The 24128-nt window shown below is 44.8% G+C and overlaps 1 protein-coding gene across 2 annotated transcripts in view; it reads left to right on the forward strand.

Annotated features, from left to right (window-relative positions):
* Window positions 1-4543: 4543 nt before the first annotated feature.
* The window catches only part of LOC122542100 (growth factor receptor-bound protein 2), a 56297-nt gene continuing 36712 nt past the window's right edge, over window positions 4544-24128 (forward strand). The window contains exons 1-2 of one of the 2 annotated variants that reach the window (XM_043679466.2): window positions 4544-4934; window positions 5151-5271. In XM_043679466.2, coding sequence (XP_043535401.1) covers window positions 5194-5271 — 78 coding nt within the window. In that variant the 5' untranslated portion in view covers window positions 4544-4934; window positions 5151-5193. Of the gene's footprint in view, window positions 4935-5064; window positions 5272-24128 lie in introns of those variants that run through there. The other variant, XM_087978214.1, reaches the window with a different exon arrangement.

The following is a 24128-nucleotide window of genomic DNA, read 5'->3' on the forward strand; positions in this document are numbered from 1 at the left end:
CAAACAGCATCAGGAGGTGGAGAAGTCAACGTTTGAGGTGTCACCCTTCTTCAAGACTCAGGACAGCCCTGGTTGACTCTGGTTTCAGCTTATTCTCTGGCTCCCATTGATCTATTTTCTTCCTGTTCTGAACCAATGTCTTTCCCTCTCTTTTTTCTCTTCCCAGTTTTGCCTATGGCTCTGTCACTTTTTCTTGGTCCTTACTCTCTTCACCGTGAAGGTCCAATCTCTCAATGCCGCTCTCCCCCAGCAGGATGGTCAGACGATTCTCTGCTCCTCCCTTGAACAAAGACACGACTCCCATCAACCTGCTCTCCTCTGCTGGAGCTGAGCTCATTCTCACATTGAACAACTTCTCCCCTAACTTAACGCACATCCTGCAAACAGAAGCATCACTCCGAAAGCTTGTGATTTCAAATAAACCTGTTAGACTGCAACCTGGTGTCATGTGACTTCTGACCTTGTCCACCTCTTCCAACACTGGCACCTTCACACAATATCTAATCATAACCTCTTCCATTGCTCCCATCTCTGAGACCATATATTGCAAATTACCTATTGTCATTTACTCTTCTCTCTTTACCCCAGAACAGCCAATTCTAAAATGGAGGTTTGGACCCCAAATGGGGTCACAGAGTATGATTTTTAATGTTATGAGATCCAAGGAAGGAATAGATGCTGTGGAGTTTGGACCAAGTTACATTTGCCTTTTTGCTGCTCTGACAATCTCTCATTTCTCATTGAGAGGTCATGACAATTTTCAAGACTTGCAAAGGGGTGACTGTGGGACAGTGCTTGGGAAACTCTGCACTCAGAGGTAGTGCTGACTTTGAACAATTTTTACAAATCCATCCTCATTTCACTCCAATCAAAGACTATCACCCCATCATCGAGAGAACATTTGAACCAGGAGCAGGAGTAGGCCTTTCACCCTTTTGAACCTGCTGAAGTAGATATTGGGCCATGAAGGTTTGTAGGACGTTTAACATTTGTTTAAAATGCTTACATAAAATAACAACATTTAAATGGCATCTGGATGGGTATGTGAATAGTAAGGGTTTAGGGGAATATGGACCAAATGCTGGTTAGTGGGACTAGATTTATTTAGGATATCTGGTCGGCATGGACAAGTTGGACCAAAGGAACTGTTTCTGTGCTGTACAGCTCTATGACTCTATGACAACTTTTTAATATTGTATGGTTGGCTGTGAAACACTTTTGGAGTCCTCAGTCTTCAGCTGTGACTCAGGAGTTAGCATGTTTGCCAGTTCTGAAGATGACTCATATCAGACTTGAAATGTTAACTTTGCTTCTCTCGCCACAGATGCTGCCAGATCTGCTGAGTTTGTTGAGCACATTCTTTTGTCATTGCAGGTTTACCTTGTTCCCCAAAAGATAGAGGATGTAGTGCCCAAATCTAGATTTCACCCCCATCAGAGATGTCAGATCCAGGATCCTGCCTGCTTTCCCAGGTAGATATCAAACATCCCATGGCACTATTGAATAATGAGGTCACCAAGATGACAGCGATGGAGTAGGCAATGTCCGGACTCCTCAGCCTGGTGCTTGTCCATTCCATTCACTTTTTTCTTTCTTTTCTCATTGTTCTTCTCCCTTTTATTAAGTTTTCTTTGTAGTGTTCTTTTAAAAAAGACTTAAATTGGAATGGTGGTGACATTATTGGAGCTCCTGAGAAACGGATCAGAGTGGGCTGGAGGCCCGGAGCAGAGTGGGAATGGCCAGCGGGCTGGAAGACCAGAGTAGTGGGGAGACGGTTGTTGGACTGGGGACCGGTAATCGTGGTCAGCAGCTTGTGAGCCTGGTCAGACCACGTGCAGAAGCTCTTTGTGCTGATCGATTGCAGACATTTATACAAAGACTGTAATGCTTATCTTTTTAACTTTATTCTCATTTTTTCTAACTTATACAATGAACAACTGTAAGTAATGTAACTTTTTTTTTCTTTTTCCCTTTATTTTTATATTTTATATCTAAGCTCTGTCCCGAGGTACTGTGTGCCTAAGGTGGCACCATGTGGGGCAGACATTGTAAACTTTTCACTGTGCTCCTGTACTTCTGTATTTGAGTACACATGACATTAAATCTAATTCTAAGATCTTCCCCAGTGCCCTGAGGATAATATTTATCCTTCAACTAAAACAGACTGCTATTTGTGTGATCTTGCTGAGTACCTTCAAAAAACACTTGATGACCTTAAAGCACTTTGTGATGTAATGAGGTTGGGACAGGAGCTATGGAAATGCACATTTTCCTGTTTCCCAATCTAGAGATCAACTTACTAGTTTCTAATCAGGTAGAACACATTTCTGTCTGCACTTTTCTCGTTCTTGTTTTCAATCTTCAGAGAGGAAGCTGACTTTCTGCGCACTCGGCTCAATCAGTGAGATACTGCAGTAATGATAGGTAAATAGTACCAAGGCAAATTATACAGTTCTTTGATGCTGACAGACCCTATAATCAAGTTTATTGCTAAAAATCTATAATTATCTTTAAGTCTTGCAGAGAACAAACACAGCTTTTTAAACCATTTTCTAATCCTTACTTCCTCTGGATTACAGTTCTTTCTTTAGATCTCCAGGTCACACATCTTTCACTGCTTGAAATGATGGGGAAAGGAGTTATTCTCTAGAGCCTTCATTGAGTGGTTGCTGAGTTGCTACCCTTTCTCTCTCTCTCTCTCTCTCTCTCTCTTACGTGGTCTTTTCTGTGAAACTCTCACACACCTCAGCTGGATAATCATGAGACCCCTCAGACGAGTTGTTGCAATTGTGTGAACCTTGGCAATGGACTATTGAAATTATAAAATAAACTGCTTTAAAAGTCAGTTTAAACCTGATCTCCGTGGCAGGCATTGTAAACATCTGTTTGAACCCCCAATAATTAAAGTTCAGATTGTAGACTATCTGGAACCAAGGGTATATACTGATGCAGCTCTTGTTAGCAACAAGATGTTGATTGGTCTGTAGACTAGTGACAGAGTCTAGATTAGAGTGGTGCTGGAAAAGCACAGCAGGTCAGGCAGCATCCGAGGAGCAGAAAAATTGACGTTTAGGGCAAAAGCCTTTCATCAGGAATAGAGGCAGGGTGTCTGCAGAGTATAGAGATAAATGAGAGGGGGGTGGGGATGGGGGGAAAGTAGCATAGAGTACATTAGGTGAATGGGGGTGAGGATGGAGGTGATAGGTCAGAGAGGAGGGTGGGGGAAGGTAGCAAAAAGTACAATAGGTGAATGAGGGTGGGGATGAAGGTGATAGGTCAGAGAGGAGGGTGGAGTGGAAAGGAAAATAGGCAGGTAGGACAGGTCATGGGGACGGTGCTGAGCTGGAAGGTTAGATCTGGGGTGAGGTGGGGGAAGGGGAAATGAGGAAACTGGTGAAATCCACACTGATGCCATGGGGTTGAAGTGGTCCGAGGCGGAAGATGAGGCGTTCTTCCTCCAGGTGTGGGGTGGTGAGGGAGCGGCGGTGGAGGAGGCCCAGGGCCTGCATGTCCTCGGCAGAGTGGAAGGGGGAGTTGGAATGTTGGGCCACAGGGCGGTGGGGTTGATTGGTGCGGGTGTCCCGGAAATGTTCCCTAAAGCGCTCTGCTAGGAGGCGTCCAGTCTCCCCAATGTAGAGGAGACCGCATCAGGAGCAACGGATACAATAAATGATATTAGTGGATGTGCAGGTAAAACTTTGATGGATGTGGAAGTCTCCTTTGGGGCCTTGGATGGAGGTGAGGGAGGAGGTGTGGGCGCAGGTTTTGCAATTCCTGCGGTGGCAGGGGAGGGTGCCAGGACGGGAGAGTGGGTTGTTGCCCACACCTCCTCCCTCATTGGGACTTTGGTGACAATTTCTGGAACAGTGGAGCCTGAATTCCACACACTATTTCCAGCTACATCCTGGCTCTAATTAGCTCCAATACTGAAATGATTACCTATTTCTGGACTTGTCACCAAACACGGGAAATAACTTTTTGCCTCCGTCTAGTCTTTTTATAATTTTAGATACTTCAATTAGATTGCTGTTCACTCTTCTAAACTCAGTGGAATTGAACCTAAACTTAGTTCACATGCCCTTGTAATTTTTTTGTCTTAGTCTTCCTTGAGAAATGGGTGTAGCTGACAAAATAGGCATTTGTACCCTATCCCTAACTGCCCCTTGCTTGGCATGCTAGGGCCAATTTAGAGGGCAGTTAAGATTCAACCATATCACAGTGGGTTTGGAGTCACATGTGGATCAGACCAGGTAAGGATGGCAGATTTCCTTCCCTAAAGGGCATTAGTGACCCAGCAATGTACTAAGTGTTTAATTGAACCCTTTCAGCCCCAGTTTTCCTGCACTCTTCTTCAAAGTGTGATTTTTATTTGAGTGAAGCGATTAGTTTGCAATTGAAATAGATTCTTTGTCGTGCAGTTTTGGCCCACAGCCTCCTTTACAAGTGAAACCTCACATCAGTGTTGAGCACCACAGGAAGCAGCTTAGCTGCACTCAGAACTTTGAATGCAAAAAGAAACCTGCCATCAAAAAATAAGCAGATTTCTGAGCAACGGATTCTGACAGTCGGACTGGAATTCCACACGTTGACAAGGGGAGAGTCCCCATTTTGACCCAGTACAGGCCAGTCCTGTGTGCGTCCTGCTTTGAAAATTGCATTACTGTGTGAGTGTCTGCAGGGAGTGGAGCTGTGTGAGAATCCCTTTGGCTAACCCTCTGCTTTAAGCATTTTAGATTGTGGTTTTCCTGGAGTGCAAGAAGAAATTGGCTTCAACTTTAACTATCATCTGACGAATTGCAGTCAAGAGGGGTGTTGGGCTGTGCTAGACACTTCTCCGTCTGCCTGCTAACTTATTGAGTGAGCATTTACAAATGCAAAAGGAAAACCTGTTTGAGACCTTCCATCAACCAAAGATTGAACGCTGTTGAGAAAAGGTAATTTGTGTCTTGTCTCTGCACGTCCTCTGCGCCTCTACCCCAGCTCCCTCCCACCCTCTCTCCTCCCCCAGCTCGACCACTTCCCTACCAACGCCTCCCCCCCCCCCCCCCCCCCCCCCCCCGGCAACCCATTGTCTCCAGCTGCACGCATTCAGATGCCACTCCCGGAGCTGCTCAGTCACAGGAGATTCCTTCCCGTTTTCTCATTTGAAGGTTTTCCGGTCAATCTCTGACCAGTGGGACTCCCATTCAGGGAATGGAGGCTGTGGCCAAGTACGAGTTCAACGGAGCTGGAGAGGATGAGCTGAGTTTCAAGAAAGACGACATCCTGAAGGTAACTTTTGTCTTTGTTGGTGGAAGTAACTTTTCTGACATCCTGCCCGTGGTCACAGAGCTGGCGAGAAAATCAAGCTTCTCAAACCGGCCGCCTGGCCGCAGGGCAAATCCTGAGGAGAACCTAGAATTGGGGTTTTCTGTAAACTCGATCATTCATCAAAATGAAAAAGCGAGCGAGTCTCTGAGTTGGGGATCTTTGATCTGACAGAAACAATGCCACCAACATTGCTCATTTGTGGCAATGTATTCCCCCCACCCCCCCCATCTCCTCCCGCTGTTTCCATTGAAAGGGGTACGATTTGAGGATCTGTGAAAGCCCCCATCCCAGGGTTAGAGAGGGCACCATTTTAACACATGGAGCTGGGGTGTTGTGGGGATTTGGTGGTGAAAACTCATCTCCTTTCTCACTGCTGTGCACTGACAACCCAACAATGTGGATCTCGAGACCAGAGAGAGAGAGGGGTTGCTGGGTGGGAAGGTTGACTGATGCACAGCTTGATTCAAAATCTCTGGTGACACTCCCTGAGAACAAATGGGTAGTTTGGAAAGGCTCCTAGGGCACATGGTGCAGAGTTCTGAGGCTCCAAAGATGTACAGATTGGGTGGATTAGCCACGGTAGTTGCAGGGCTATGGGGATAGGGTGGGGGGCTAGGCTTGGGTGGGTTGCTGTTTGGAGAGTTGGTGCAAACTTGATGGGCCAAATGGCCTCTTTCCATTCTGTACGGATTCTATAGTCATTTTGTTGACTTGTTCAGCTGCCTCTTTGTGTTAATTGCCAGTTAAAATGATCATCCTATTCCAAAGAAGCAGAAATGAAAATCTATAAGTTGTAGATAACTCAAAGGAATCTTAGCAAAATAATGATCCTACTGCCTGATGCCACAGGCACATGCTAAAACTAGCCACAGGGTGACTATTGATATCCCGTCAGGGAAGCACCGGGAATGTCTCGGTCTTTCTCTGTCTCTCTCTCTCTCTCTCTCTCTGAGCACGGCTCCCAGCTTGTGCTGCTCCCCTCACAGGCATACTCAAAATCAACTTTCTCTCATACACACACAAGTCCTTAACTCATAAATGGCATGTTACCTTTCCTTTCATTTAATCGTATTAATTACAAATGAAACTTTGCTGACTGAATGTTTAACCTTGCCTCAGTTTCACTAAAGGCGATGTTCTTGAAAATAACGATTCTCAGTTCAAGAGGACTGTTCCCCTTTTTTATTCTTTCTCCCTCCATGTTTTTTCTCATCTCCCTTCCCCAGCTACACCTTTTCCAGTTTCGTACACCCCGCCCTTCCTGCAGTCCTCTCTGGTTCTTTTCCCGGATGAGGACAAGTAGAGAGAGCTGTTAATGAGGCACACAAGTAGGCTTCATTAATAGGGACATTGAGCAGGGAGGCTGTGCTGAACTTATAAAGGGTTAGATCTGCAGTGTTATGTTCAGTTCAGGGTGCCATACTATAGGAAGGATGTAAATACATAGGAGAGAGTGCAGAGGGGGTTAATGAGAATGGTTCCAGAGTGGGTGAGTCTGGACTGGGTGAATGGGAAGAATCTGTTCCCATTTGTGGATGGCTCGAGGCCAGACAGCACTACTTTAAACTGATTTGCGAAGGAAGCAGGCACAAGGTGAGAAGGACCTTTCTCACGCAGCGAGTGGCTGGGTTCGAAATGTGTTGCCTCTGAGTGTGGCAGGTTCAGTTGAGGCATTCAAGAAGACACAGGGTGATTATTTGAACTGAAACAGTGTGCTGGGTTACAGGGCAAAGGCAGGAGATTGACTCTGAGTTAAAATACTCAGAGAGAGAGAGACAATGCAGACATGTTGGGCTGAATGGCCTGCTGCTGCTGCACTGTAACATTTCTGTGCGATCTTACCCAGTGCTATAAATGAAAACAAGAACTGCAGACGCTGGAGACCTGAAGCGAATAAAAAGCAGAAAGTGCTGGAGAAACCCAGCTAGTCAGGCAGCATCTGCTAAGTTTCTCCAGCAGTTCCTGATTTTGACTGTCTTATCCTTTGCTGCTCCATATTGCAACCCCAGCGCAGGGAGAGCCTGCCTGACTCGGGAGGCCAGGCTCAGTCCTGTATGGGTAGTGACAGGGCTTCCAGCATCATTGTCTGGTGGTGATTAGGGGCAGAAAGAGGAATCAAGCAGAAGAATCCCCCAAAGAGGAATTGGAGCTGGGACCACCATTGCTCCATATAATTCAACTAGATCACCACCTCCCACAGACTCTGGCGGCCTTGGACAGTGTTGCTGCGTGCCTTGCAGTGTTTACTGGAGTTTGCTGAGCTCGGTTGTTTCGACAGCTTCGCTGTGGTTCAGAACAACACCACCAGCCCTGAACTGACATGTTAATGGAGGCCTGACACTTTCCCTTGCCCTACGTTTGCAGATGGGGCCCCTTCAAACTATGAACAATCGTCTCTCTCTGACAGAGAATGCTGTCTCTCTAATGGAGAAAGAAACCTGTGAGTGTTTTTGTAGACAATGGATAATTTCCTAAAGGAATGTGCCCCCCTTGCAGGTAATTTAGGGCCCTCCAAATCCCTTTTTCGGCATTCCTGCATTTGGGATCAAGACCGTTTGACGAGGGTAATTTCAGTGATGAACAATTTCATGCATCCCTCTTGAACACGTCCCACGTATTGAGCACAATTGGTGCTGGGACTTGTGTCAAAGTTTGGAAAGCAGCAAGATTGCAGTTTACAACATGTGTTATTTCTCCTCATTCCAAATTAGAGGAGCCAAAGCATTCTGCTGAGGAAGTGTGATTTAACAACGTGCCTTTAAGTAGCACCCTTAATTTCGAAGAACATGCCAAGGCATTCCACCAGAGTATCATCAGGTGAGACTTTGACAACAAGCCACATAAGAAACAGTAGGATACATGATTATTCGATCAGATTGAGAGACACTGCAGTTTAGGGAAAGGATTCCAGTCCTTAGAGCCCTAGTTTGCTGATGGCACAGATGCCAATGTTGGAGGAATTAAAGTCAAGGACGTGAATCTGGAATGCAAGGTTCTCAGAAGTTGAGGGATTGGAGATTATAGAGGTTCGACAGGTGAGACCATCGAGGGACTTGAAAAGAACGATGTGGATTTTAAAGTCAAGGCATTAACAGATTGGGAACTGATGTAGATCAGAGAGCGCAAGGGTGATGGGTCATCCAGCCTGAGTTCGGACACAGGAAGGCGAGTTTTGAATGAACTGAAGATTATAGAGCGTGGGAGATGAGAGGTCAGCTAGAGGGCAGTTGGAATGGGCAAGTTTGGAAGTGACGACAATGTTAGCAAGAGCTTAAACAAGAGACCCGTTGCTAGCCTCAAAACCAGCTGGGAAGCCGGGGTAAGGAGATATCGACAAGATACGTTCGGCAGCAGGAGAAGCTGTCGGCTAAAGTTCAGAGCCACAGAGTACAGAGTCAGTCAATTTCTCTTCACTACATGAGAGCAGAGCACCCCAGTGTTCCTCGAAAAGTTTATTGGAAAAGTGAAGAGTTCCAATTAGTATCATTTTTAAAAAATGACAAGTAATCAAGAACACTTCATACACCTCCAAAATAGTATGTTATAAATGGTACATTTTACTTAATGAAAACTGCATTATTCACTTAAGGATTAAAGCTTATTAAGGACACGGGACGGATCTTAATAGGTGAAGTCTGAAGAAATGCAGAATGTTTTAACTAAGTCTTTGAATTTCCGACACAGATAAGAAAGGAATAAGTTGACCGAGGATTTAAAACCAGCATCTGGCACCTGATTTAAGATGTTGAACAGAATGCCAATAGCCACACGATAGGCCCAATGGAAGTGTCTCTCACTCATTAACATCTTTCTCCTTTCAGTTAGTGAAGTTCTGCTTTGTCACTTAAGAGTAAATGTAACCAGTAAATGTCAGTGATACACACAGTGATCAGCCATGCGGTGAAGGGTCTCGGCTAGATGCTGAGCTAGTATGTACTGAGAGTTCGGGGCTACCCCTCAACAACTGTCCTTCTTCCATCAGCAGTCGTGCAGTGGATAGAGTATTGTTCTCTGAATCAGTAGGTTATGGGTTCCCACTTCAGTGACTTGTGCATAAAAATCTAGACCGACACACTTGTACAGGACTGAGAGCAAGCTGTACTGTCATAGGTACTGTCTGTCAGATGATACCCTGCTTTTTTTTTATTCACTTCAGGGGCATGGGCATCTCTGGCTGGACCAGCATTTACTGTCCATCACCAGTTGCCCTTGAGAGGGTGGGGGTGAGCTACCTTCTTGAACCGCTGCAGTCCATGTGCTGTGGATTGAGCCTCAATGCCCTTAGGGAGGGAATACCAGGATTTTGACCCAGCGACAGTGAAGGAACAGCGATATATTTCCAGGTCAGGATGGTGAGTGGCTTGGAGAGGAACTCGCAGGGAGGTGGTGTTCCCATGTATCTGCTGCCCTGCAATGCATAACTCACCTCCTGATTCCCCAAAGCCTGTCCACCATCTACAAGGCACAGGTCAGGAATATGATGGAATACTCCCCAATTGCCCTGGATGGGAGCAGCTCCATTCACACTCAAGAATCTTAACACCATCCAAGACAAAGCAGCCCGCTTGATTGGCATACATCCACAAATATCCACTCGCTCCACCACCGACCCTCAGTAGCAGCAGTGAGTACTATCTATAAGATGCATTGCAGAAGATCACTAAAGATCCATAGACAGCACCTTCCAAACCCATGACTGCTTCCCTTTAGAAGGACAAGAGCAGCAGATACAGGAACACCACCCCCTGAAAGTTCCCCTCCAAGCCACACACCATCTAGACTTGGACGTATATCGCCATTTCTTCAGTGTCGCTGTGTCAAATTCCTCAAACTTTCTCCGGAACAGCATTGTAAGTCTACCCACAGCACATGGACTGCAGCTGTTGAAGAAGGCAGCTCACTCCCACCTTCTCAAGGGCAACTCGGAACAGGCAGTAAATGTTAGCCAAGCCAACAATGCCCATGTCACACTGGTGATTAAAACAACTTTTATTTTAAATTGATGGAAGTGGTCATGGGTTTGTAAGGTGCTGTCTAAGGAGGCTTGGTGAATTTCTGCAGTGCACCTTGTACACACTGCTGCTACTGAGTGTCAGTGGTAGAGGGAGTGGATGTTTTTGGATGTGGTGCAAATCAAGCGGGCTGCTTTGTCCTGGATGGTGTGAAACGTCTTGAGTGTTTTTGGAGCTGCACCCATCCAGGCAAGTGGGGAGTATTCCATCCTCACTAACGTCTTGTAGCTGGTGGATAGACTTTGGGAAGTCAGGAGGTGAGTTACTCGCTGCAGGATTCCCAGCCTCTAACCTGCTCTTGTAGTCACTGTATTTATATGGCTAGTCCAGTTTCATTTCTGGTCAATAGTAACCCCCAGGCTATTGATCGTGGGAGATTCAGTAATGAATTGAATGTCAAGGGGCGGTGGTTAGATCGTCCCTTATTGTGGATGGTCATTGCCTGTCATTTGTGTGGCATGAATGTTGGTTGCTACTTGTCGGCCTAAGCCTGGATATTGTCCAGGTCTAGCAGAAAGACAGACACTTGCAGAGAAATTCAGCATATCTGGCAACATCTGTGGAGAGAAAACAGAGTTAATGTTTCAGGTTCAGTGACTCTGTTTCAGATCATGTGCGATACCTCAGGTAGTGAAGCAGTCCATATCTTGTTAGAACTGGCCCATTGCCAGCTGAAACAGAGATAAAGACATTTCAAAAGTGAATGGCAATCAATGCCAGAGCAAGGGGTATTGTCACAAACTTGCCCTCATTGTCACTGTACAGATCTTGTTGCATTTAAACATGAACTGCTTCGTTATCTGAGGAGTCACGAGTGGTGTTGAACATTGTGCAATCATCGGCAGACATCCCCCCGTCTGACCTTATGATGGAGGGAAAGTCGTTGATGAAGTGGCTGAAGATGGTTGGGCCTCGGACAGTACCCTGATGGAACTCTTGCAGAGATGTCCTGGAGCTACGATGACTAACCTCCAACAACGATCCTGTTTTGTGCTAGTTATAACTCTTACCCGCTTGCCCTCTTGTTACTGTGAGAATTTTCTTCCTAGCTTGCAATCTGCAGCACATTTTGCTGAAAAAGTCACTGTGACTTACATGCTCTGAAAGATTCTCAGTGTCTGAGAGCGGAGAGTGGGAAACGTTGTGGTTAAGTCAAACCAGCCTGGCAGAAACTTGAGACTGAACAAATCAACTTTTTTATTGTTTCATTAGGACTTTCCAAAATAAACGTCCTTTGAGCGATGGTGATGTAGTGACAATATCACTGGTTGAGTAAGCCTGGCTAATATTCTGGAGACATGCTTTCAAATCCAACCACAGCAGCAATTTGAACTCAGTAAAAATCTGGAATTAAAAGCCAGTGTAATGGTGGCTGGAGTTGTGATTAAAAACCCATCTGGTTCATTGATGCCCGTAAGGCATTTCAATCTTGTCTACCTGAGACTCCAGGCTCACAGTGTTGTAGCTGCTTCGGTTACAGTCAGATCAGGAAAGGTCAGGGAACATGATGAATGCTGGCCTTGTCAGTGATACCCATGACCAATGAAAGAAGCATGTTTCAAATTTCTCCAGTAACAGGTTTTAAATGATTGTTGTATGATTTTCGTGACACTCTGTCACAAAACAAGTGATGGAAAACAAGTGAAACTGCTTCAGTGATGTTGATTAGGCTAGAAAATTGGCCCCAGGAGAGGCAAATGGGGAGAATTCCCAGTTCCTCATTGAACAGTGTTATGGCATTTTCTGATACGTGCTCCATCAACATTGACCCTCCGACAGTGCGGCTCTCCCTCAGTACTGACTCTGACAGTGCGGCACTTCCTCAGCACTGACCTTCTGACAGTGCGGCACTCCCCCAGCATTGACCCTCCGACAGTGCGGCACTCCCTCAGCACTTACCTCCGACAGTGCGGCTCTCCCTCAGTACTGACTCTGACAGTGCGGCACTTCCTCAGCACTGACCCTCTGACAGTGCGGCACTCCCCCAGCATTGACCCTCCGACAGTGTGGCACTCCCTCAGCACTTACCTCCGACAGTGCGGCTCTCCCTCAGTACTGACTCTGACAGTGCGGCACACCCCTAGCACTGACCCTCTGACAGTGCGGCACTCCCCCAGCATTGACCCTCCGACAGTGCGGCACTCCCTCAGCACTTACCTCCGACAGTGCGGCACTCCGTCAGTACTGACTCTGACAGTGTGGCACTTCCTCAGTACTGACCCTTCGACAGTGTGGCACTCCCTCAGTACTGACACTGACAGTGCGGCACTCCCTCAGTACTGACCCTTCGATAGTGTGGCACTCCCTCAGTACTGACTCTGACAGTGCGGCACTCCCTCAGTACTGACCCTCTGACAGTGCGGCCCTCCCTCAGTACTGCACTGAGAGTGTCTTGTTGGATTTTTGACCCAAGTTGTGCTGGAGTGGGGCTTGTAACCAGGACTTTCTAATTCGGAGAGTGCTGTCTAATCTGCAGCAACGTCTGAGGATATCAACTGAAAATAAGCAAACTAAACAGTTATAAATTGCATTCTTTAGAAAGGCAGAGATTTCTTCTCATGTCAAGGCAAATACTCATCTCCCAACCAGCACTTTATGGATCGATTTCTGTCATCTCAATATTTGAACCTTCTTCAGAATCCTCTATCTCGGTGACAGTAAGATGTGCCTTCCCGCACATTCATTTAGTTTCTTTCTGTGTGAGAGATTCAGATATGCATTAAGTTATGACAGGACAGCGTCACACTGCGTTTTCAGTGTAAGTACCTGACCTTACAGATCGGCTTCTGTTCATTGCTCTTCTGAGTTGTCTCTTTTGGAAAGAGTTCGTTCAGCTTTCTAGTTTTGAGGTGTTTATCCATTTTCTACGTCAACTCAATATATATTTCTGATTACTCTGTTCCTTTACATTTTTGCATTAAATGTTTGGAATAACCCAATTAAGTGAATTTTCATAGTGTCATACAGTACAGAAGAGTCCCATTGGCCCATCAGGTCTGTACTGCCAAACCTATCCTTTGGAAATTCCTTTGTGTATTCTTTGTCCAACCATATTCAAGTTACACAACATCAAACAGAGAGGAGTTGCCGTGAAGAAAAGTCTGTAACATTACCCTTTGCCTTGGCATTTGCGCTTGAAGTGTCTTTATCTCTGTTTCACCAGTGGGTCGGACACTGGGAACTGGGGTTAGAATAGATGGAGGTTTGATGACTGGCACAGATGAGATGGGCCAAAGAGCCTCCTTCTGTTCTGTAAAAGCTCTATGACATTCAACAGTGACTCTCATTGAAGGATGAGAAGGCTGTTAGCCCCCTTCAAGCCTGCCTGACCATTCAACAAAATTGTGACTGACTTTTGACCTCAGTTTCACTTTCCCACTATATCCACATATCTCTCGAATCACTTACCATCCAACAATCCATCGATCTCCATATCAAACATCTTCAGAGACTGAGCACCCACGGGGCTGTGTGTTAGATCACTTGGAAAGATCCTCAACCATTTCACCTCATCTGAATCCTAAGTAACCAGCCTATTATTCTAAGGCTCTGTCTCCTAGATTTAGACACCTAATCCAAGGGAGATACCATCCCAGCATCCATCCTGGCATTTGCCACAATAATTTTGTGTATGTCAATGGTCACTATATTTCAGGCAATGTACAAACGGAAGCATGAGGAATAACCCCTCAAGCCTGTTACATTATTCAATCAGATCTTGACTGATCTGATCAGATCCTCAAATCCATTCTCCCACCATTCCTACCACCTTACAACCCGTTGGGTTTACCACAAATCAAGCCCCTTCTGCCTTAAAGAAGATTTAAAAACTCCACCTTTTGAAAAAGAGAGTTCCAAATACACTCAACTCTCTGAAAGAAAAATTTTCTCTGGGTTTCATAGAATCCCTACAGTGCGGAAGCAGGCCACTCAGCCCATCAAAACCACACCGACCCTCTGGAGAGCATCCCACCCAAGCTCACCGTATTTCCCTGCTGGGATGGAAAGATCCCATGATACTCTTTCAAAGAAGAGCCTGAAATTTCTCCCTGGTTTTCAAAACAGTACGGGGAATTGTCTTATGAGGAAAAATTGGACAGGCCTGTACCCACTGGGGTTAGGAAGGCTCAACCTGCATTTCCCATGGCCAGTCCACCTAACTGCACTTCTTTGGAGTGCAGGAGGAAACCAGAGCAAACCCACGCAAACACACGCAAACTCCACACAGACAATCGCCCAAGGGTGAGATTGAATGCGGGTCCCTGGCACTGTGAGGTAGCAGTGTTAACCACTGAGCCACCGTGCCACCCCAGCACGCTGTTTTGAATGGGCAAATCTGAATTTCAAACGGTGACCCCAACTTGTAGATTCTCCCAAAAGATGAAACATCTAAATCTAGAGCCCTTTAGGCTCTCTCTCTTTCAATCAAGTATCCTCTTAACTTTCTAAACCCCAGCAAATACAAGCCTGCCCAATCTTTCCTCTTAAGACAATTTCCCATTCCACATTTTAGTCTGGTAAATCTTCTTTGGACCGTAACTGCTCCATTCTACTTAATTTCTCCTCGTGGAACATCCTTTGTCCTCAGAGTCAGTCCAGTGAATCTCTGTTACTCTCCCTAGAAGGTTAGTGTGCCCTATGTCAGGAAATAAGGAAAATTTGCATTTGTGTAGCACTTTTCAGTAGAATCAGAAGTCTCCAGAGTGCTCAGTCATAGAGTTATAGAGTTCTACAATACAGACAAAGGCCCTTCAGCCCACCAAGTCTGCTCTGGTAAGAATAATCAGTGAACCATTGTAATCCCATTTTCCAGTTTGGCCATAGTCTTGTAAGGTCAGAAGTCACATGACTCCAGGTTATAGTCTAACAGGTTTGTTTGAAATCACAAGGTTTCAGAGCGCTGCTCCTTCGGTTGGTGAACTGTCTGCAATAGGAGAGCAAGGGGTTGCAGTAGAGAATATCAGCGAGAAGCACATCAGAAAAATAACCTGATGTAGTGTGACTTCACTTCACTTCACTTCACACGGTGCTACGAAAGCTTGTGATTTTAAATAAATCCTTTGAACTATAACCTGGTGTCATGTGACTTCTGACCTTGTCCACCCCGAATCTAACACCAACACCTCCACATCATAGTTTTGTAAGTCTTGGCAGTGTAAGTGCGCATCTAAATACTCCTGAGGGTTTCTGCCTCTCCCCTTATGGGCAACGATGGTTCCAAATGCTTGGTAACAAACTAAATTCTTGTTGAAGTATAGTCACTGTTGTAATGTCGGAACCGTAGCAACCAGTTTATATTCCCACAAACAGCAAAGTGACAATGATCAGATAATCTGTTTCTTGGTGATTTGAGGGTTAAATGTTGTTTTAAAGACCAGGGAGAAATTTCAGGCTGCTCTTTGAAACTGTGTCAAGGGATCTTTCCATCCCAGCAGGTAAATAGGCCTCAGTTTAATTGCTCAAACTATACATGGTCTCCAGGTATGGTCTCACCAAGGCCCTGTACAATTGCGGCATTAATTTTTCACTCCTATATTTCTGTCTCTTTGCAAGGAATGCTTGCTTTCTTAATATCTTGCCATACCTGCATATTTATGTACAAGAACACTCAGAACCCTCTGAATGTGGGCGGCACGGTGGCACAGTGGTTAGCACTGCTGCCTCACAGCGCCTGAGACCCGGGTTCAATTCCTGCCTCAGGCGACTGACTGTGTGGAGTTTGCACGTTCTCCCTGTGTCTGCGTGGGTTTCCTCCGGGTGCTCCGGTTTCCTCCCACAGTCCAAAGATGTGCAGGGTCAGGTGAATTGGCCATGCTAAATTGCCCGTAGTGTTAGGTAAGGGGTAAATGTAGGGATATGGGTGGGTTTCGCTTCGGCGGGTCGGTGTGGACTTGTTGGGCCGAAGGGCCTGTTTCCACACTGTAATGTAATCTAATCTAATACCAACGTTGCTTTCCATTTGAAAATATTTTGCTTTTATGTCCTGAGTGAATAACTTTGCAGTTCCCCTCCAAGATCACGTCAGCTGTTTGTACCCATTGACCAATCTACTTTCCCAGCTAACCTTTTCATGTCATCAGATTTGGATAGATTGCTCCCACCCCCTCATGGGGAGTCAGTGATATAGATTATCAATTGTAAATACCTGAGATACAGACTCGAATCATCTCGTTACTCAGGCTCCATTCTTTGTGCACACTGCCCAATGGAACCTTGGCTCATTTGCTGCTGATGTTTCTTCCTGATCCATATTCCTTGGCCATTTTGCTATTGCGTTTCACTCTCTGGAGTAGTCCCCAAGTTTACCTCAGGCAAAAATGGCTCTTGTGGTGCAGTGGTAGTGATCCTCCCTCTGGACCAGGTGGCCTGGGTTGAAGTCCCACCACCTGCTTCAGAGGTTTATGGTGACATCCCTGAACGAGGAAGGCTAGGGAAATACCTAGCTCAGTCAGACTAGGAGGCTGCACTGTTGCCATTCTCCTGACTCTCACACTGCAGCTAACTGGCCAATCTGGAAAGCAGCCTAGTTATTGCTACTCTTTTTTTTCTATATATGAACCAGGGTGGCATGGTGGCTCAGTGGTTAGCACTGCTGCCTCACAGCACCAGGGTCCCGGGTTTGATTCCAGCATCGGGTGACTGTCTGTGTGGAGTTTGTACATTCTCCCCGTGTCTGCGTGGGTTTTCTTCGATTGCTTTGGGCTGAAGGGCCTGTTTCCACACTGTAGGGATTCTAATGTGATCTATAATCTAATCTAATATAAGCCACGATTCAGTGTAATCGCCACTTGTGCAACATCCGGTCAAATACTTTTTGAAAATGTAAATACTCTACAACAACTGATTACTGTTTAATTATGCTGCTAGTTACAACATCAATAGTTCAAACAGATTAATCAAAACTCAATTTGTCTTACATAAATCCTCTGAATAACATTATGATTTTCTAAGTGACCTGTTACCTTGTCCTAGACAAATTGATTCTAGTATTTCCCCCATTATTGATGCTAGAGAATTGGCCAACAGTTTCCTGGTTTCCGCTGCCTCCTGTTTTAAATGATGACATTAGATTTGTTTCTTCTACAGAACATAAGAACCAAGTGTAGGCCATTCGGTCCCTCGAGACTGCTCCATTTAATATGACCGTGGCTAATCTTATTTCAGCTTCAACTTCACTTTCTGCTGCTCTCTGTAACCCTTCAACCCATTACTGTTTAAAACTCTCTCTATCTCCTCCTTATATTTACTCTATGTCCTGACATGCAGCGCACTGTGGGAGAGTGAATTTCAGAGATTCATAACCCTTTGAGAGAATGATTTGGAGACCTTCAATATATTATCTGGGCCAACATGACACCAATTGTTAAAGTTCACTTGAGAATGTTACTTTTAAAAATAGTTTTCAATTTACATATGAAAGAACTGAAACCAATATGGTCATTCTAAAAGATGAGAGACTTAACGAACAATCCAGGTCTTTTCCAATATATAATTTCAGTTACCCCGCACTGTAAACTTTTGATATAAATCCTGTGTCTTACAATCTTATACTCCACAAACACCTGTTGAAGAAGCAGCGCTCCGAAAGCTAGTGCTTGCAATTAAGCCTGTTGGACTATAACCTGGTGTTGTGTGATTGTTAACCTTTGAGAGGAGAAAGTAAGGACTGCAGATGCTGGAGATCAGAGCTGGAAATGTGTTGCTGGAAAAGCGCAGCAGGTCAGGCAGCATCCAGGGAACAGGAGAATCGACGTTTCGGGCCTAAGCCCTTCTTCAGGATTCCTGAAGAAGGACTTCTGCCCGAAACGTCGATTCTCCTGTTCCCTGGATGCTGCCTGACCTGCTGCGCTTTTCCAGCAACACATTTTCAACCTTTGAGAGAAGTAAGTTCTTATCAGTTCTGTTTTAAATCTGCCATCCCTTATCCTAAAACTATGACCCTTTTTTTTTAGAAACATTCTCTCTGACTCTCCTTTGTCAATCTCCTTTAGCATCTTGCGCACTTCAATTAGATCTCCTCTCACACTTCTGAATTCCAGACAGTAAAGGCCTAAACTGCTCAGTCTCTTATCATAAAACGAACTGCTCATTTCTAGACTTAATTTAGCGAACCTAAACCCTGGAATGTTCTAGAATCTAGGGAGTTCAGAAAGATCAAAACCAACGCATCCACTTTCTCTGGAGCCACGTCTTTTAAAATTCTGTGATGCAGATCTACAGCAGGGCCTTTTCAGTTCCTTTAATTTCACTAACAATATTTCTCACAAATAGTTATATCTAAGTTGTACATTTCCATGAGACCTTCGGTTCTACACTACTTACTGTTTTTTTTTAACAGCCTGTTAATCCAGAAACCCAGGTAATACCCTGGGGACCTGGGTTTGAATCCTGCCATGGCAGTTGCTGGAATTTGAATTTAATAAAAATCTGTATTTAAAAATATAATGATGACCGTGAATCCATTGTCAATTGTCAGAAAATCCCACCTGGATTTCCTTTCGGGAAGGAAACTGCCATCCTTACCTGGTCTGGCCTACATGTGACTCCAGACCCATAGCAATGTGGTTGACTCTTAACTGTCCTCTGGGCAATTAGCCGTGGGCAATAAATGCTGGCCTAGCCAGCGACACCCTCATCCCACGAATAAATAAAAAATAATTTAAGACTGATACAAAGTATTTAATTGAATGCCTGTGGTTTTTTTTTATCCTGTGTTATCATTTTCCCTGTCTCTTCCTGTAACAGACCCACATTTACATTTGCTGTTATTTAATGCGTGGCTGTAGAAACTTTTGCAATTTGTCTCTTACTAGGTTCTTACCAGTTCTATGCATCCTTTCTTCATTGCTGGATTGTAAATACCTTCCCCATCCTCAGGCTTGACTACTTTTCTTGGTAGGCCTTGAGGCTTCCCCCTTTATTCGAACTGGGACTGGGAGAGCTTCAGTAAGTAAGTCAAAAATAATTAGTGAAGCCAAATGTAGGTCCCTTAAACTCTGAAGTTGGAGAATCAATAATGGAGCAATTAAACAATTAGTTTAGTTCCACCTTCACAGTTGGAGATTGAAAGCATTTCCCAGAAATGCAAGAGAAACATGGGTCTATTGAGAAGGAGGAAATGAAGGAGATTAGTATTACCAAAAACATAGTGCTGGAGAAATTAATGGGACTACAAACTGATAAATCTCCAGGAGCTGATAATCTATATCCCAGGATACTTAAGGTGGTAAACATGGTTAGCACTGCTGCCTCACAGCGCCAGAGACCCGGATTCAATTCCTGCCTCAGGCGACTGACTGTGTGGAGTTTGCACATTCTCTCTGTGTCTGCGTGGGTTTCCTCCCACAGTCCAAAAAAGTGTGCACATTAGGTGAATTGGCCACGCTAAATTGCCCGCAGTGTTAGGTCCAGGGGAATGGGTCAGGTTGGGTGCGCTTTGGCGGGTCGGTGTGGACTTGCTGGGCCGAAGGGCCTGTTTCCACACTGTAAGTAATCTAGAACATGGACATAGTGGTTACACTGTTGGCATCTTCTAAAATTCTGCCTATTCTCGAACAAACCAAGGAGATTGGAGGGTGACATGCCCGCCTTTTTGAAAAATGTGAGGCGGAATATCAGGAAATACAGACTGGTCAGCCTAACATCTATAATACACCAAGTCCTTGATATCTGTGGGCAATGGGGGGGGGGTTCAGACCTCTAGTGGATAATGCAAAAACACAGAGTTCTATAATAGAAGTTCCATCTGTACCATTTGAATCTTTGGGACTTACCTAGAAAATAAGAAAAGAATTCAGTCTTGGGCTGGCCTCGCAAGTACAGGGGCACGTGGGTAGCAAGTTTGTCTATACCGAGGAGTGAGTGTAAAGGATGTGGTAACAGGATACTTAGAAAATACCAACAGGATTGCACAAGGTCAGCGTGGATTTATGAAATCAAGATTATAAACCCACTGGAGGTTTTTTGAAAATGTCTCCAGTAGAATAGATGAGGGAGAAGCAATGGATAGGATGTATTTAGATTTTCATAAAGCTTTTTGATAGAGGCTCACATAAGAGGTTTTGGTGCAAAGTTAAAGCACATGGGATTGGGGATGGTAGCCTTGTGAATCGTTTAGTAAACAGGATGCGGAGAGTAGGAATAAGAGGTCATTTTTAGAGTTGAAGACGGTGACAAGTGAGATACTGGATGAAGCAGCACTTGTGCCCCAGCTATAGATCAACAATCTGGATGAGGGAATCAAATGTAATATTTCCAAATTTGTTGACAATACAAAACCTCAGTGAAATTGTGAGAAATGAGGAGAATGTGAAGTGGCTTCAAGTTGAGTGAGTGGGCAAATACATGGGTTAGATATCATAGTGTCCAGAAATGTGCAGGCTAGGTTAGCCATGGGAAATGCAGGGTGGTAGGGTTGTGGGTGGAATGCTCTTAGGAGGATTGGTATGGACCTGATGAGCCGAATGGCCTGTTTCCACTATAGGGATTCTATGAAAGTTCTGTAACGTACAAATGTGTAACGTTATCCACTTCAGTATGTAAAAACAGAAAGAATGCGTTATTTAAATGATGATGGATTAGAAAATGTTGATGTACGAAGGGACCTGGTGTCCGTGTGCACCAGTCACTGACAGTGAGCATGCAGGGGCAACAGGCAGACAGGAACGCACATTACAGGAGGGTGTGAGTACGGGAGCAGAGATGTTTTACTGCAGCTGTACAGGGCCCTTGGAGAGACCATGCCTGCAGTATTGTGTGCAGTTTTGGTCTCCTTTCCTGAGAAAGAATATACTTGCCACAGAGAGAGTGCAGTGAAATCTCACCAGGCTGATTCCTGAGATGGCATGTTTGTCGTATTGGGTCAACTGGGCCTGTATTCACTGGAGTTTTGAGGAATGAGGGAATCTGATTGAAACGGATCAAATTCTGTCAGGGCTGGGCAGACTGGAGGTAGCGATGATGTTTCCCTTGTGTAACTAGGGTGGGGGGTGGGGGTGCACTCTCAGGATGCAGAATAGGCTGTTTCAGACTGAGATGTGGAGAAATGTCTCACTCTGAGGGTGGTGAGCCTGTAGAATTCTCACCCACAGCAGGCTGTGAACATCAGGTCACTGAATATGTTTGAGAAAGAAATAGCTAGATTTCTGTAAAAAAACAGGATAGAGGGAGAGTGCGGGAGCACGGCATTGAGATAGAGGATCAGCCATGATCATATTGAATGGTGCAGCAAGCTCGATGGGCTGAATGGACTATTCCTGCTGCTGTCTATGTTTTTCCTAATACCTTTATCTTCTGTTGTTAATCATAGTTGATCACTTTCCCATGAGGTTTTTATCCTTTAAGGGAATCTATATTTGTTGCAAATTATGAATTAATTCATTTAGTTCTCAAGGTTTGTGTAAAGATTTGTAGCTCGGGTGCTGGTTGCCGTGGTTATGGGTATGTTCACTGAGCTGGGAAGTTGATTGCAGACGTTTTGTCCCCTGCCTAGGGCTTTGGAGCCTCCTGTGAAGCGTTGCTGTACTGTGTCTTCTGGAATTCAACTGGGACAACACTACGATCACAGGACAGGCTAAACAGAGGACAGCCAGAGAATTCCTAGAAGCATGGCACTCGTCCACGGACGCCACCAACAAACACACTGACCTAGATCCAATATACCGGCCACTACAACAACCAACTGGAACCGGCAACCTGAAGCTGCAAGAATGGAATCACATCAAGACACAGTACAGCAGCACCTCACAGGAGGCTCCAAAGCCCTTAAGATGTCACCTAGACAGGGGACGAAACGTCTGCAAATCAACTTCCCAGTTCTTTTAGTGTCTGCCATTCTTTATCTACTTCGATAGGTATATTGGGAAACTGTGAAAACATGAGACAAATCTGTCTCTACATGGCCTGCTTTGTTTTCAGATGTAAGATTGTAGCCTTGGACTTACCCCAATCACACGCAATGTAAAATTCTGTTTGAATAAGACTAGCATCGCCTTAGAGGCTCCATTACACCAAGTTTAGCCCTTTCTCACTAGCACCTCCACTTGCACACTTTCAAATTGCACACTCCAACGGGCTTCAAAATTATTGTTAAATTACAGCTATGCAAGTGCTGTAAATGATATTAAAGATATATGGCTCAATTATTGTATTGTAACCTGAGATATCCATTTCACATACCCCTGAGGCAGAATCTAAATCTAGGGTTTCTTAAATGTAAAATAGTCACCAATAAATCCAGTACTGAATTCAGAATCAACTCTTTACCCAGGGAGTGCCATACAGCTTGCAGACAGACCCTTTGATCCACTTGACTATGTCAACTAAGTTTCCCAAACTAAACTAGTCCCACTTGCCTGCATTTGGTCCATGATGTGGAGCTGCTGGTGTTGGATTGGGGTGGACAAGGTCAGAAGTCAGACAACACCAAGTTATAGTCCAACAAGTTTACTCGAAATCACAAGCTTTCACAGCACTGCTCCTTTATCAGGTGAGGTGTGATGAAGAAGCAGCGCTCCAAGTAAACCTGTTGGACTAAACCTGTTGTCTGATTTCTGACCATGTCTCTCTAAACCTTTCCTGTTCACGTACATGTCCAAATGTCTTTTAAATGTTGTAACTGTACCTACATCTACCACTTCCTCTGGAAGGCCGTTGCATACACGACCCACCCTCTGTGTGAAAAGGTTGCCTCTCAGGTCTAATTTAAATCTTTCGCCTCTCACCTTAAAACTATGCCCTCTAGTTTTGAATTCCCCAACCCCAGGGAAAGATCATTACTATTCAGCTTATCAATGTCCCTCATGATTTTGTAAATCTTTATAAGGTTATCCCTCAATCTCCTACGCTCCAATGAAAAGAGTCCCAGCCTCCTCTTACAACATAAACCTTCCAGTCCCGGTAACGTCTTGATAACTCTTTTCTGAACCCTCTGCAATTTAGTAATAAGGTTCCAAAAACAGAGTAACCAGAAATGCACAAGAAACCTCACCAAAATTCTGTACAACCACAACATAACATCCCAACTCCTCTACTCAAAGGCCTGAACAATTAAGCAAGCGTGCTAAATGCCTTCTTAACCACCCCGTCTACACAGCTTTGTCCCTGAACCTCTAGGTCGACTCATGAAAAGCAGAGACACATTTCAGGGGATACTGGATAAATGCAGAGAGAAAGAGAGAGAAATATGTCAATAGGGTGAAAGAGAGTGATTTGGAGGAAGTTACTGTACCCCAGCATAGAGCCGATGGACTGAACAATTGCTTTCTGTGCTGTACACACAATCATACTGTAAGAGGAAGATCTGGTAATTTTACAGAAAGAAGGAAGTTGATCCCTATTTAATTTTAGAATTTCAGAATTGGCAGCAGCAACATTGAATCAGCGCCTGTGACCTATTATTTTAGTGACTGCTTGCGTGACAGACCAGAACTTTCAAAATTCTTGCTAAAAAGAAAGAAGCATGTGCAGGAATCTAATAGCTAACTTTTATCCAACTTCCTCCACTTAGCATTACCAAACAGTTCACAATTGTGGACTACGTTTCACATCCGTGTACAAATCACACCCTGTTTTACAATCACCACTATCACTTGAGACTATTGTATCTGTGAGATTTTATTAATTGTTTCTTCTTAACATGATATTCAACTGTTATCTCCCTGTACTTTCTCAAGGCAGTGAACGTTGCTGGGTGTACAAGTGGGAGTTGTCCTTCATGGGTTTCTGGAGAGCAAGAGCCAGTAACTATTTGACCATAGTGGGCATCACAGCTGAGCTCAAACAAGTCTAGGAATTGCAGATGCTGGA

Source organism: Chiloscyllium plagiosum, unplaced genomic scaffold, assembly GCF_037043375.1.
Source record: "Chiloscyllium plagiosum isolate Xiang-an unplaced genomic scaffold, Cpla_swu_hap1 HiC_scaffold_33, whole genome shotgun sequence".
Taxonomy (NCBI): domain Eukaryota; kingdom Metazoa; phylum Chordata; class Chondrichthyes; order Orectolobiformes; family Hemiscylliidae; genus Chiloscyllium; species Chiloscyllium plagiosum.